Genomic DNA, 15,764 nt, shown 5'->3' on the forward strand with positions numbered 1-15,764 from the left:
CGACTGGAAATAATCCCATAACTGATTAGTCCTTGAGTACGCTCCACACCACCGACTGGAAGTAATCCCGTAGTTGATTAGTCCTTGAATACGCTCCACACCACCGACTGGAAATAATCCCATAACTGATTAGTCCTTGAGTACGCTCCACACCACCGACTGGAAATAATCCCATAATTGATTAGTCCTTGAGTACGCTCCACACCACTGACTGGAAATAATCCCATAACTGATTAGTCCTTGAGTACGCTCCACAGCACTGACTGGAAATAATCCCATAACTGATTAGTCCTTGAGTACGCTCCACACCACCGACTGGAAGTAATCCCGTAGTTGATTAGTCCTTGAGTACGCTCCACACCACCAACTGGAAATAATCCCATAACTGATTAGTCCTTGAGTACGCTCCACAGCACTGACTGGAAATAATCCCATAACTGATTAGTCCTTGAGTACGCTCCACAGCACTGACTGGAAATAATCCCATAACTGATTAGTCCTTGAGTACGCTCCACACCACTGACTGGAAATAATCCCATAACTGATTAGTCCTTGAGTACGCTCCACAGCACTGACTGGAAATAATCCCATAACTGATTAGTCCTTGAGTACGCTCCACACCACCGACTGGAAGTAATCCCGTAGTTGATTAGTCCTTGAGTACGCTCCACACCACCAACTGGAAATAATCCCATAACTGATTAGTCCTTGAGTACGCTCCACAGCACTGACTGGAAATAATCCCATAACTGATTAGTCCTTGAGTACGCTCCACAGCACTGACTGGAAGTAATCCCATAACTGATTAGTCCTTGAGTACGCTCCACACCACTGACTGGAAATAATCCCATAACTGATTAGTCCTTGAGTATGCTCCACACCACCAACTGGAAATAATCCCATAACTGATTAGTCCTTGAGTATGCTCCACAGCACCGACTGGAAATAATCCCATAACTGATTAGTCCTTGAGTACGCTCCACACCACCGACTGGAAATAATCCCATAACTGATTAGTCCTTGAGTACGCTCCACACCACCGACTGGAAATAATCCCATAATTGATTAGTCCTTGAGTACGCTCCACACCACTGACTGGAAATAATCCCATAATTGATTAGTCCTTGAGTACGCTCCACAGCACTGACTGGAAATAATCCCATAACTGATTAGTCCTTGAGTACGCTCCACACCACCGACTGGAAGTAATCCCTTAGTTGATTAGTCCTTGAGTACGCTCCACACCACCAACTGGAAATAATCCCATAACTGATTAGTCCTTGAGTACGCTCCACAGCACTGACTGGAAATAATCCCATAACTGATTAGTCCTTGAGTACGCTCCACAGCACTGACTGGAAATAATCCCATAACTGATTAGTCCTTGAGTACGCTCCACACCACTGACTGGAAATAATCCCATAACTGATTAGTCCTTGAGTACGCTCCACAGCACTGACTGGAAATAATCCCATAACTGATTAGTCCTTGAGTACGCTCCACACCACCGACTGGAAGTAATCCCGTAGTTGATTAGTCCTTGAGTACGCTCCACACCACCAACTGGAAATAATCCCATAACTGATTAGTCCTTGAGTACGCTCCACAGCACTGACTGGAAATAATCCCATAACTGATTAGTCCTTGAGTACGCTCCACAGCACTGACTGGAAGTAATCCCATAACTGATTAGTCCTTGAGTACGCTCCACACCACTGACTGGAAATAATCCCATAACTGATTAGTCCTTGAGTATGCTCCACACCACCAACTGGAAATAATCCCATAACTGATTAGTCCTTGAGTACGCTCCACAGCACCGACTGGAAATAATCCCATAACTGATTAGTCCTTGAGTACGCTCCACACCACCGACTGGAAATAATCCCATAACTGATTAGTCCTTGAGTACGCTCCACACCACCGACTGGAAGTAATCCCGTAGTTGCTCCTGTGCCTCCTGAGATCATCTTACTCTTCACCCTCTACCAGGTAGGAGGAAGACAGCCAGATGATCAGATTTCCCAAAATGTGGTCAAGGGATGGAAATGTAGGCATTCCCTATTGTAGTGTTGGCACTCTTTGTGTTGCAGGTGATATGTTGATAATAATTGGACTGATTTCTTCAAGTAAACCTGACTGAAGTCCCCAACAATGATTTAATAGGTTGAAGCAACACACATAAAAATTGCTGGTGAACGCAGCAGGCCAGGCAGCATCTATAGGAAGAGGTACAGTCGACGATTCGGGCCGAGACCTTTGTTTGCTGATTCAATACCTCCAGTGCCTGCTTAACATTGGCCTTTGGTGGTATGTAAACTACAGTCAGGATTATGGAAGAGAACTCTGTTGGTAAGTAAGATTGCTGGCACTTAAACATTGGATGTTCCATGTCAGAGGAGCAGTTGAAGATGTCGGTGGAGTAAAAGCAGATGGAGTTTATATAAGATGTTACATTTTGGGAGGTCAAATGTAAAGGTAAAGTACGCTGTTGGGCAAGACCCTTAACAGCATTAATGTACAGAGAGATCTGAGGTTGCAAGTCCATAGCTCCCTGAAAGTGGCTGTATAGATTGTTCGGGGGGGGGCGGGGTAAAGAAGCTGCATACCATGCTTTGTCTTTATTACTCAAGGCATTGAGTTCAAGAGTTGCAAAGTTATGTTACAGCTGTATGAAACTCATCAGGCTGTACCTGGAGTATTGCATTCAATTCTGGTCATCTCATTGTAGGAAGGCTGTGGAGGCTTTGGAGAGGGTGCAGAAGAGACTTACCAGGATGCTCCCTGGTGTCATGGTCCCTTCTGGCAATCCCCCACCTTGCTATTTACCACAGGAATTGGGCCTCAATCACCTCATTTAATTTCCAGTCATTCCCAGGTTCCACTAACTACACACACCTGCTTCCCATCAGAAACTGCAGGATAAAGACCCTGTGACCACAATAAGGAGCTGCCAGTTCATTGGTTGACTCATGTATGAGTAACATTGTTCCATGGTTCTTAGGACTATCAGTTCTAAGTCTAGCATTGTTCCTGAATTTGCTACTAAAACCAAGACTCCTGGTAAAGACTCTCTTGGACACCAATTCCACGCTCGCTATGACCGTAATGCCTCCTGACTTGGCCTCCGCACCTGTGTTCAGCACTTGGGTTCGTTCTACTGCCATGTCCTTGTAACACTTGGTTTAGAGGGCATATGCAATGAGGAGAGGTTTGACAAATTTGGGTTATTTTCTCTGGAGTAGTGTGGAGCCTATGGGGAGACCTGCTCAAAGTTTATAAATTATGAGAAGAATATATAGAGGAGATGGTGAGTATCTTTGCCCCAGGATCAAAATGTCTCATGTTAGAGGTTGGGGGAAGGAGTGGTTGGTTCAAAGGAGATATGCAGGGCAAGATTTTTTTTAGAGTGGTGTGTGGTAGGAATGCACTGCTAGGGATGGTAATGGGGGTGAATATGATAGAGGTATTTAAGAGACTATTAGATAGATACATGAATATGCAGAGAATGGACAGATATGGATATTTGTGCAGCAGAAGGGATTAGTCTAGTTAGGGGTTTACTGAAGTCTGTTTCTGTGCTGTACAGGACACAGAAAGAATGTAAGGAATGAAGGTACGTGTGGACCAGTCAACCTTTCAAGCATGCTCTGCCAGTCAAATTCATAGTTTATCTTCTAGCTCGAGGGGATGAAGATAAGGGAATATGACCCTATTCCCAGTCACCTTCCTCTCCTATCCAGACATGTCTGAAGCTCAGCTTTGAATGAAATCAATAATTCTGCCTCCAAAGACCTCCAAGGTAGAGAGTTTTGACAATTCATATATCGATGAAAGAAGATATTTTTTTCCAGTCCAGAATGGCATACTCTTTATTTTGAGAATTTGAATCTCAACCACCTTCCCCACCCCAGATATAACACTTTTCAGACAGGGAAACATCCTCCCATACCTACCCTGTTGAGTTCTATAATGGTGTACTTCAAACAAAAAAAAACCTTTCATAGATTGCCGAGTCTCAAGCATGTGAGTACATCACTTTCAGTTCCTTGTGCTCTAACATTGCTCGGGAATCTCCTGTGTAGAACAATATTGAAATCATTATGAAAATCCAAATACTCATTTTTATTCAACTAGTTGCACCGAAAGAAATCGATGCAAAAGGTAAAACTTGATTTCCTTTTCATAACTTAACACCAGGTCTACACTTAGAAATTCAGCAGGTGGTCTGATTGGAATGTACAAAAAGTTTATGGGGTTTTAAAAGCCACGTTAGAAACATTTTCTTTGGCCAAAGAGTGATGAATCTGTGGAATTCGTTGCCACAGGCGGCTGTCGAGGCCAGATCACTGGGTAGATTTAAAGCAGAGGCTGACAGATTCTTGATTAGTCATGGTGTGAAGGGATATGGGGAGAGGGGCAGAGATTGGGTCTGAGAAGGAAAACAGATTAGTCATGATGATTAGACTTGATGGCCAAATGGCCTTATTCTGCTCCTAAATCTTATGGTCTTATGAGAAATAGCTATCACTCTTCTTCATTTACTATATCTTGATTCCCTTAATATCCACAAATCTCCCGTCTTTAGTAGGTAGTGCGTAGTTAGAAAGTGCAGGGTAAGTGCTCATGCTCCAGCGGTTCACAATATAAATGAGGGGTGCAACATCCCTAAGTTTGCACATTACATAAGGTGTTGAAGAATGGGGTGGAGATGATGGAGTGTGAAGAGGACATGAAGAGGATTTAGATGAATTGGCTGAGTGCTGCAGCTGGAAGCAAGTGCTCAGGTGTAATGAACAGTCAAGCAGAGATGTATTGCATTGTGTTGTGATACAACGCAGAATAGGCCCTTCCAGCTACGCCCCGACTTGATCCTAGCCTAATCACGGGACAATATATAGTGAACAATTAACCCACCCAGCCTGTTCGTCTTTGGAATGCGGGAGAAAATTGCTGGAACATACGAAGTACAGGAGCAAGGATGTCTCAGAGCAGATGTACAGGGTTTTGGGCCCCATCTGGAGTTTTCTGTAAAAGTTTGGTCTTATCTTAGAAACATAGAAAACCTAGAGCACAATTCAGGCCCTTCGGCCCACAAAGCTGTGCCGAACATGTCCTTGCCTCAGAAATTACCTAGAGTTACCCATAGCCCTCCATTTTTCTAAGTTCCATGTACCTATCCAGGAGTCTCTTAAAAGACCCTATCGTTTTCACTTCCACCACTGCCGCCAGAAGCCCATTCCACACACTCACCACTCTCTGCGTAAAAAAAACTTACCCCTGACATCTCCTCGGTACCTACTTCCAAGCACCTTAAAACTGTGCCCTCTCGTGATAGCCATTTCAGCCCTGGGAAAAAGCCTCTGACTATCCACACGATCAATGCCTTTCATCATCTTATACACCTCTATCAGGTCACCTCTCATCCTCCGTCTTAACTTGGGGAGTACGTTCTTGCTATGGAAGGTTTGCAATGAAGCTTTACTGGATTTATTCCTGACTTGAGTGGACTGGTTTATGAGGAAAGATTAGGTTGGATAAGCTGTTGTTCACTGTCATAGAAAAAGTTGAGAATGTCTTTCACAGGAATTTAACAAATACTTATAAGACTAATCTGGCCAGACTAGATACAAGGAAGATGCTCCAGATGATTGTAAAGTCCAGAATCAAGGATTTCAAGTTTCTTCAATTAAAGGATAGTGATTTCTTTCCCAAATAACCATTAAATATTTTTAAAAAGGAGGGAGATGTGTTTCATAATGTCAAAGGGATCAAGGATTTGGAGAGAAAACAGGACTTGGAATTTGAAGTGAAATAAACACAGAAATTACTGGAAATGCTTTGCTAGTCAGGCTACATTAGCGCAAAGAGAATTAATTAACTTTTCAGATCTTAGACTCTTGGTCAGAACTTTCTCAGACCAGGGACAGTTTCTCTCTCCACCGATGCTGCCTGACGGGCTGAGTGCTTCCAAATTTTCTATTTTTATTGTAGATTTCCTTTGCAGTTTTTTAAAATCACCTGTGTACTGAAGTGGCCGATGAGACATGACCTTCGTGCTGCTCCAGTCGGTCCTAAACGCCAAAGCACTTTGCAACCGTGCTAAACTCCAGCAAATGGCTCTGCTTCGGCATCCAGTCTGGGAAGGAAGCAGTTCCAACCGATGGGCGGGACGGGTTTGAGTGCCACTTGTGTCCTCCAATAGGGTACGCGCCAGTTCGGCCCGGGGGGGGGGCGGGCTTGTGTGTGCTGCTGGCGCCTTATATTAGGGGGCGAAGGGGGCGACGTGCCTTCGACAGTTGGAGGGTGCTGAACCGGCAAGATGGAGGGTTCTCGGGACGAAGCTAGTGAGCAGCTGCGGTGCTGGAAGAGCTCGAAGGTTGACATGGTGAGTGTGGCGGTGTAGCCTCCGAAGATGGGGCCCCGCGAGATTCGGGCGATTGAAATCACTTTGAGCTCTTGGGTTATTTACCTGGAGGCAAAGGTCTTTGCTCGGGATGGGAATCATTTCTCCACTACAGCCGAGGCGGCTTGTAATCGGAGACCAGGTTTAAGAACAAAATCTGAGGAGGACATGATACTCAAGGGGCGGCAGTCTGTTGTTCTGACTTTGAGGCATGAACTGTAGTTAATATTCAGCCTCCGTTATTTTTCCGGCCTGTTCTCTTTAGCCCCTGATTCCTTTTTAATTTTCCAAAATAAGTCACTATGAAAGAGAATTCCAACAAGTCTGTAAAACGCTCTATTCCACTTTGGTCTTAAATGGTCTTTGAGACTGTGACCTTTTGATATAGGCAGCATGTACCTGGACAAGCCCTCTAATTACCTTGTATCCTTGTAACGTAGTCACCTCTAGTTTATCTCAACTCTGAATAACAGTTTTGGTGTTTTTAGTTTATTCTCATCTGACGACAAGTATGGTGAATCTTTGCAGCACCTCCTGTAGCGAATCTGTACTTGATAAGAAGGTGCATAACTATACATCGTGAAAGCGTAAGTAGAAATGGGAAATTCAGCTCCTCAAGCCTGCTCTGCTATTTAATAAGATCATGCCTGACTTGATATTTTTCAAGCCTGTCTTCGTGCTCTTTCTCTGAAACTTTTGATAGTCTTGCTGATTGGGGATTTATCTTGGATATCAATGTACAGGAACTCTCCCCTTATAGCTCTCTCTGTGTCAGTTTCAAAGACATTGATCTGGAGCCAAGAAATTCTTCCTCATTTCATTCTTAAATGGGGTGTCCCTGTATTCTAAAACCGTGTACCAGGCGTGGGCTCACCAGCTCCATTTTTAAAAACAATAATTCCTTTATCAAATTGAAAAGCAGTTTGTTTAGCTACTCCCAACTCAGCTGGAATGGGTCAAAATGCGTCATTTGCAAATACTCAAAACTTTCAGACAAATAAACACAAGTTTATTACATTGGAACCTTAATGTACTAGGAGTGAATAAATAAACTCTATCAACTTTAAAATCTTGCATTTGTTTACAGTCTTTTTTCTTTTATAATGAATGAGCCTTATTGGAATGTTGATTTAAGCAGGAAGGAATTGCAATGCAAGTGATGGGAACATCTATGGAATCTTAATGGCAGATTATTAATAATGACATTTGTTTCCACAAATGGGCAATCAGCTGAACAGAAGGTCAGGACCTTCGGTTTTTGCTCAGGAGTCTTGAACTTCTGCCTAGTTGTATTCAGAAGGTAAAAGATTGCAGAACAGAATTTGATGTAGGAAATTTGCATTATCTCTCTGCCTTCTCAAATTCAAATTGTTCTTTAGCCATATCATACAGTATTATTAGTCTATGGATGATTTGCTATTTAACTATAGACTTTAAAAGGGAAATGTTAATGTTACAGGATCTAGTGTTTTCCCGGTGTATATAATGAATAAACTCTTCTTGGGCTTTCAGCCAGGTACAGGTAGCGATAATAACCAATGTTTCAATGACAAACTCCACCATCTTTATCAGGGATGATGCCCAGGCTTGTCTAGTCCGGTTTATACCCCAGTAGTCCGTCCCTTCTGACTGGTTAGTCCTCATCGAGTAAGGTTTCCCTCTCCTACCTTGTTTACAATTGAATTCCAGTTCTACTTAGAGCAAGATCTTTGTCTTTGTTAAAATTACTTTCCCTCATTTTATTTCAATGTTTTTGTTTACCTGACAGTCCCAAAAGCCATTGGCATGCCACAGTAGTTTTGTGTCATCAGAGTCAATCCTACGGCCACTGTGAATGCAATGTTCTGCTACCACCGATTTTTCCAGGTTCCCCAAACAGATGGACCTCCTGTGCTAAATGTGGATTTCCACTGTGCACCCTGTCTGGCTGATGTACACTACTCTACCTTTACAGGGAATCTTGTAAACTCCAGCCGACTGGAATCCCAGGTCATCTTTAACCCGCATAAGCTGTAGGCGATAGTCTGTGATGTGCAAGCCAGGGCAGTATGATATAAAGAGCAAGTGATTGCCCATTTAGCAGGCTTTCCCTATCCATGTTGATGAATCCAAAGGGATTGCAAAGATGGATACAGTTTGGCATCAGTGGTGTCTCAGCAGTTGCCAGTCGGTGTTGAACTCAGTGTAGGACTGCCTTGGGGACTCCAGATCTGGATTTTTCCCCAGGGTTTACTCCCAAAGCCTCCCTCGAGAGTGGTAGTAGCTGCAAGGCAATGACGGTTTGTGATCAGTTTTCCTTCCCCTAGATAAACTGCCAACCACGACTGACGAACCCCATCTGCCCAAAGTGACTGGTTTTTTATATATAATATCTTCTCTTCCCCCCCCCCCCCCATTTTTGCCTGTTTAGTTTTCTTTCAATTAGTGGTGTATAGTTAGAGCTGGAATCTTGTTTGTTTTCCTCGTTTAGCATCTTAATGCGATAGAGCAAGCTCTTTGACCCACTGAGTTCTTGCCAATTATCAAGTATCCATTTACACTAATCTTGACATGAATCACATTTATGTATTATTTACGCATTCTCATCGAGTCTCTTGTATAGAGCTGAGATAATTGTGCAGTGATGCAAGTGGTTGCCTAGAGTCAAAGTTTGAAACATCTGGCTATCAATGTAGTGGCCATTTTGCCACTACTTTGACCATTTTCTTGTTTTTTTTACTAAAACAGGGTTTTTTTAGCCAATAAATGTATGGCTTTTATGAAATCAGGTGCATAAAAGAGTATAAATATTCAAAGTTCAATGTAAATTTACTATTAAACTATGTATTACTCTGAGATTCATTTTCTTATGGGTATTCAGAGTTGGTACAAAGAAACACAGTAGAATCAATAGGAAAAACTCCACAGATGGACAAACAACCAACATGCTGAAGAAAACTTGCTGTGCAAGCACAAAAAACAATAATATTAAATAATATTGAGAACATGAATAGTAGAGTCTATGAAAGTGAGTCCATAGGTTGTGGAATTGGTCTTTGAACAGCAGATGAAGTGATCAAGATTTGAATACTGATTTTTTTTTCCCCAACATGCTAAGAAAGTCCAGATCAAGGGACATGAGTGAAACCAGATACAAAGTATGAGATAGTGCTAGGTATTAGTGCAAAAATTTAAGTGTAGTTGTGGAGAAAATGTCTCAATTTTAGATTGTAATGATTAAAAAGAATAAATATAAATGTTCTTGTAAAAATAAGATATATTTTTGGATAAATGGACATTAAATTAAGTATTTTTCTGTGTACAGAACTCCTGACCTGCTTTTCCAGTGCTTTCTATAATTGACAAGTTGGAGCCACCATTGGTCAGTGAGCCTTTAGAATTCAAAGTAAATTTATTGTCAAGGTACATATATGTCACCATATACAACCCTGAGATGCATTTTCTTGCAGATATACTCAATAAATCCATATTAGAATAATAACTATGATAGAATCCATGAAAGACTGCATCAACAGGGTGGAAAACCAGTGTGCAAAAGCTGACAAGCTGTGCAATACAAAAAGAAAGAAATTATAAATAAACAATGAATATCAAGGATGTGAGATGAAGAGTCTTTGAAAGTGAATCCATAGGTTGTAGGAACTTCTCAATGTCGGGGCAAGTGAAGTTGAGTGAAGTTATCCCCTTTGGTTTAAGACCCTTTATCAGTGGGAGTTAAGATTGTGTAGAAAGCATAACTGTACTGTCTTTAAGTGGAGTATATTTTGATTAATCAATGGAAGAAAGGGAGTTCATTTATTTGAAACAGGCACTTTTGGCATTGATTATAAATGGTGAAGACTCAAAGGAATAGAGCCCTGGAATAATAGTTAACATAGAAATGTGTGTGTGGGAAAAACACTGATTGAAATGCACATTTTCCTACTTTGTTCTCTGATGACAAAGATGTGGCCCACAGACACTGGGTGTCTGAGGAAGGTATAATGGTTGCCAGTTGAAAACAGTAGAAGATGGAAGGAGTTTTAGAAAAGGTAATGAATAGGATTACTGGAGCCCTAATATATTCTAGCACTTGAAGATCACTACCTTGGACATAAAAATAAACAAGAAAGATGAAGCTTGAATAGTAAAATGCTGTCTAATCAAAAGATTTTTAAAACCATGTTTACTTTTAGTGGCTGCATGTTCAAAGCACTTGTTAGACCACATGTGAATGTGAAATTAGAAAGGTGGAATGGCATAGGCCATATTGAGAGCCTTCCATCTATATGGCTGAAGTAGGATGTCTGGTAATTTTTTTCCTGAATTTTCTCTGCAGGAAAAGAATTGCATGATTACATGCTTTATTTTTCTGTGCAACTTTGGTCATTTAATCTATAGCACACAGTGTTTTGAGATTTACAATGTTCATTCTTCTAGCCTGCAGATGTTTTGACCACCGGAGCAGGCCAGCCTGTTGGAGACAAGTTGAATGTCATTACAGCTGGACCTAGAGGGCCATTGCTTGTACAGGATGTTGTGTTTTTTGATGAAATGGCACACTTTGATCGGGAGAGGATCCCTGAGCGTGTTGTACATGCAAAGGGGGCAGGTGAGTTTATACATTTTTATCCACCTGAAAAAGCAGGGATTAGTAAATTGGTGAATATAATTCAGAGCAACGATTGATCCTAGTCTTCTGTAGAGCATCCTTAAAACGTGAAAAAAGATATTTGGGAGTTGCTACTAAGTTGTATAAATTTCTGTTGTGGCTAGCATATATTCATAGTCAAGCCAGTTTAAAGAAAAATCATTCTCACTTTCTTAAAACATGTATTGTGTTGGTTGGGAATTTTTGTAATTATGAATAGTGGCTTTGAATTCAATAAGTTGCTTCAATTTCCTTTTTTCTGAACCTCATTTATTCTTTTGGCAAGCTTCTAACTGAATGATTTTCCTGTGAAAGTAAATTGTTTCCAATCTTGTCCTTCGTAGGATAAACAGAAAATGCACAATATATTAACTGATCATTATCAGTTTGGTTAGACCATGATTCAAAATTTGGCTTGTGTTTTGTAGCTAAAATAATTATCAGTGTAGTAAACACTTAAGAGGTCATATATTGTCTGGATCATAATCACCCTCCCTGCCCACTTGCCTTGTTTTGTTTCTGCATCTGCTCCACCTAGAGTTACTTGAGTTGGTGCTTATTGTGACATCACCTTAAATGGTAGATGCAGAATCTTAATATGTTGGTTTAAAAGCTGTCTTTTTTTTTGTATTCTCTCTTCCCCATTATTTTGAGAAAAGTAGCTGATGATGAGGGCCAGCTACATGTATAAGAGCTGGATAACTTGCACTGATTTTTATGGGCATCAGCCACCATGCATCACATTTCTTCAAGAAGCAATTATTGTTCTCATACAGTTGACATCGCCTAAATGAGCTGGAATTGTACTTGTGCAAAATGGTAGTAACTTTGCAACAAAAGTATTAGAGGCTGGTGGATAATTATTCCCAATGGGGGAAAATCAACAGGTTCTATCTATTATTTATATTAGAAGTTAACTGGATCATCTCCCAAAAAATGCGGCAGCACATGATATACTCCAGCAACACACGTCAAAGTTGCTGTTGAACGCAGCAGGCCAGGCAGCATCTCTAGGAAGAGGTACAGTTGACGTTTTGGGCCGAGACCCTTCGTCAGGACTAACTGAAGGAAGAGCTAGTAAGAGATTTGAGAGGGGGAAGGGGAGATCCAAAATGATAGGAGAAGACAGGAGGTGGAGGGATGGAGCCAAGAGCTGGACAGGTGATTGGCAAAAGAGATATGAGAGGATCATGGTCCTGTCCCATGATCCTCTCATATTCCTTTTGCCAATCACCTGTCCAGCTCTTGGCTCCATCCCTCCACCTCCTGTCTTCTCCTATCATTTTGGATCTCCCTCTCCCCCTCCCCCTCTCAAATCTCTTACTAGCTCTTCCTTCAGTTAGTCCTGATGAAGGGTCTCGGCCCGAAATGTCGACTGTACCTCTTCCTAGAGATGTTGCCTGGCCTGCTGTGTTCACCAGCAACTTTGATGTGTGTTGCTTGAATTTCCAGCATCTGCAGAATTCCTCGTGATATACTCCAGGATGGGGTTTAAAACAAACTGCTTCTTACCTTTTTTAATTAGGGAAGTAGATGTATTAAAGATTCGGGTTTTCTAAAGATAGTATTTCAAAGTAAAATGGCAAAGTAGTGGTTCATGCCAAGTCTTTTTGTGTACTTGGTAATGTAACTGGCATGATTTCAAATAGATTCCAATTATTAAATAATTGACTTGCTCAATTAGCACAGTGATTGGGTGTGGTAACGGTACTGGCCTTGAGTTCCAAGCTCTCCTTGGTAACTTGTGAAATTTAAAAAGGATTAACTACGAAATGGTTCTAGTAGTGGAACGGCAAAATATTACTAACTGTACAGATCATTGCAAACATTTATCTGTTGAATTTTGAAGGGAGTAAATTCTCTTGAATTTTGAAGGAGCAAAACAATTTATATCAAAAGAAGCAGCCATCTTGACATAGTGGTCAGTGATGGCCGATATATATGACCTTGTCAAAGCCGCCAGTATGTTGGGGTGGTTGGTTATGTAAAAGTGTAAAATCAAAGGGAATAATGTATCCAGATTACAAAATCTAGTTTTCATTCTTTTGCTATCATCTAATTAAGGTATTAAGTTCTAAGTGTAACATCATCCTATGGTGATATCTAACTCATCCATGCAAATGAAGGGAAAAATGTTTCTGTATAGAGAATTCCTGGTATCTAGCCTGTTATGACATTAATCCATACATCTACCCATGTGAAATTATCATTCATATTTGCCAGAAGGATTACTGTTCACTGAGGCAGTTTTAAGATTAGAAAGTTTTCGTTACACTTTTGTCACTGCAATAGACCATGGAACTGAATATTTCTCATTACTAGTGTTTGATTTACAAGAAAAACTACAGTTATCTCTGGCAACACACATCAAAGTTGCTGGTGAACACAGCAGACCAGGCAGCATCTTTAGGAAGAGGTACAGTCGACGTTTCAGGCCGAGACCCTTCGTCAGGACTAACTGAAGGAAGAGTTAGTAAGAGATTTGGATACAGGTAAACAGTGAAAGACTGCTTCCACTCAAGGGCAAATAAAATGCTGGAAACACATGTCAGATAGAGTCCGTAGAAAGTGAAAAAGATTTTGTTGTTTACAGTTATCTCTTGTGTGATTACTTGATCCATCATGCAACAGGACATGGTCAAGGATCAATCCTATCATGGTTGAATTTCAGTTGTTTTTGATTGCAAAGCTCATTATTTGGCCTTATTACACCATAAAATAATACCTTTTTGGATCTGTCTGCATGTGTAGCTTAATGCAAAGCAATAGCCTACTCCTGTAGCCTGTTAAAGCAGAATTAAAGAACTGGCAAGCACTTGAAGTATTTAGAAGGTAGCCTTACTGTGAAATATCCAATGATTTATGGCAAGAACTTGGAATTGTTGATTGAAATTCAACCCTTATAACTGTTGGCAAACCATGAGGGATACAAAAGGGTAGGATCAATATTCCTTTCAGTAAATTATATTGTGAAGTAGTTCATCCTTTAGCTTCCTTATCTGCAAGTTGTTGTGGAAGAATCTATATTGACTTTTCCACTTTCTACAGACTCTATCTGACCTGTGTTTCCAGCATTTTATTTGCCCTTGAGTGGAAGCAGTCTTTCACTGTTTACCTGTATCAATATCTGCTACTTTCTGAAGTTAACGCTCTTTTCTGCTATTCCCACTTGCCAATTTTTTTTGCTGCTGATTTCCCCTTTCCTTCACTCTTCAAGGAGCTGTATGGATTCAACCCTTGAACTGTATACAGGTATTCGTACATTTAAAAACACAATAGGGTCCAATAATTGTCAGCAAAAAATTGTTCAGAAAATGCCATGTTTTGAGTAATTCATTTAAATTTGAATGTCACTCACCATGAGTAGATATAATGAAGAGAAAGTTGATTTGAATGTTAAGGTTATTATTTTAAGAAGGTTCAAACTTTAAAATGAATCCTAAACTCAAGGTTTAGGAATTAACATAGTTTGATTTCTTCCAGGTGCCTTTGGTTTTTTTGAGGTGACCCATGACATCACAAGATACTGTAAGGCCAAAGTATTTCAGAATATTGGAAAAAGAACATCTGTCTCTGTTCGCTTCTCAACTGTTGGTAAGAGTTATCTGAAATTCATGTGATCATTGCACCACCCCATGCTCTATTGTCTATTTGTCTGGGTGTGCTTAGTGTGGAGTGTGTCAATGTTTGTGTGTGATCTTGTCCTCCGCTTGTCTCTGACTGCCTTGCTGTTTCACCAGACCTTACTCTATCAAGTTTGTATAGTAGCTAGTATGCAATGTCAACTCCTTGTGAAATAATTAACATGAGTGTGTCTTGCAATCCTCAATGGGAGTGGAAGTGAGTTGCCCTCAGCCTAAGGGCAACCTGGGGTGGGGGTAGAGTTGGAGGAGGAGATCTTTAGATAGAAACCATAGAAAAACTACAGCACAGAAACAGGCCTTTTGGCCCTTCTTGGCTGTGCCAAACCATTTTCTGCCTAGTCCCACTGACCTGCACACGGACCATATCCCTCCATACACCTCCCATGCATACCTGTCCAATTTATTCTTAAATGTTAAAAAGAACCTGCATTTACCACCTTGTCTGGCAGCTCATTCCATACTCCCACCACACTGTGTGAAGAAGCCCTCCCTAATGTTCCCTTTAAATTTTTCCCTCCTCATCCTTAACCCATGTCTGGTTTTTTTTTCTCCCCTTGCCTCAGTGGAAAAAGGATGCTTGCATTCACTCTATCTGTACCCATCATAATTTTATATACCTCTATCAAATCTCCCCTCATTCTTCTACGCTCCAGGGAATAAAGTCCTAACCTATTCAACCTCTCTCTGTAACTGTGTTTCTCAAGTCCTGGCAACATCCTTGTAAACCTTCTCTGCACTCTTTCAACCTTATTTATATCCTTCCTGTAATTTGTTGACCAGAACTGAACACAATACTCCAGATTCGGCCTCACCAATGCCTTATACAACCTCATCATAACATTCCGGCTCTTATACTCAATACTTTGATTAATAAAGGCCAATGTACCAAAAGCTCTCTTTACAACCCTGTCTACCTGTGATGCCATTTTTAGGGAATTTTGTATCTGTATTCCCAGATCCCTCTGTTCCACTGCACTCCTCAGTGCCTTACCATTAACCCTGTATGTTCTACGTTGGTTTGTCCTTCCAACGTGCAATACCTCATACTTGTCTGTATTAAACTCCATCTGCCATTTTTCAGCCC

General features: G+C 41.0%; 1 protein-coding gene across 1 annotated transcript in view; it reads left to right on the top strand.

Moving 5' to 3' along the window:
• Window positions 1–6,240: 6,240 nt before the first annotated feature.
• cat (catalase) overlaps window positions 6,241–15,764 on the top strand; it is a 37,484-nt gene continuing 27,960 nt past the window's right edge. Inside the window, exons 1-3 of the mRNA XM_063062221.1 lie at window positions 6,241–6,388; window positions 10,826–10,997; window positions 14,520–14,630. Of these exons, the coding sequence (XP_062918291.1) occupies window positions 6,323–6,388; window positions 10,826–10,997; window positions 14,520–14,630 (349 nt within the window). The 5' untranslated portion in view covers window positions 6,241–6,322. The remainder of the gene's footprint in view (window positions 6,389–10,825; window positions 10,998–14,519; window positions 14,631–15,764) is intronic.

This window comes from Mobula hypostoma, chromosome 11 (genome assembly GCF_963921235.1).
Source record: "Mobula hypostoma chromosome 11, sMobHyp1.1, whole genome shotgun sequence".
NCBI classification, from domain to species: domain Eukaryota; kingdom Metazoa; phylum Chordata; class Chondrichthyes; order Myliobatiformes; family Myliobatidae; genus Mobula; species Mobula hypostoma.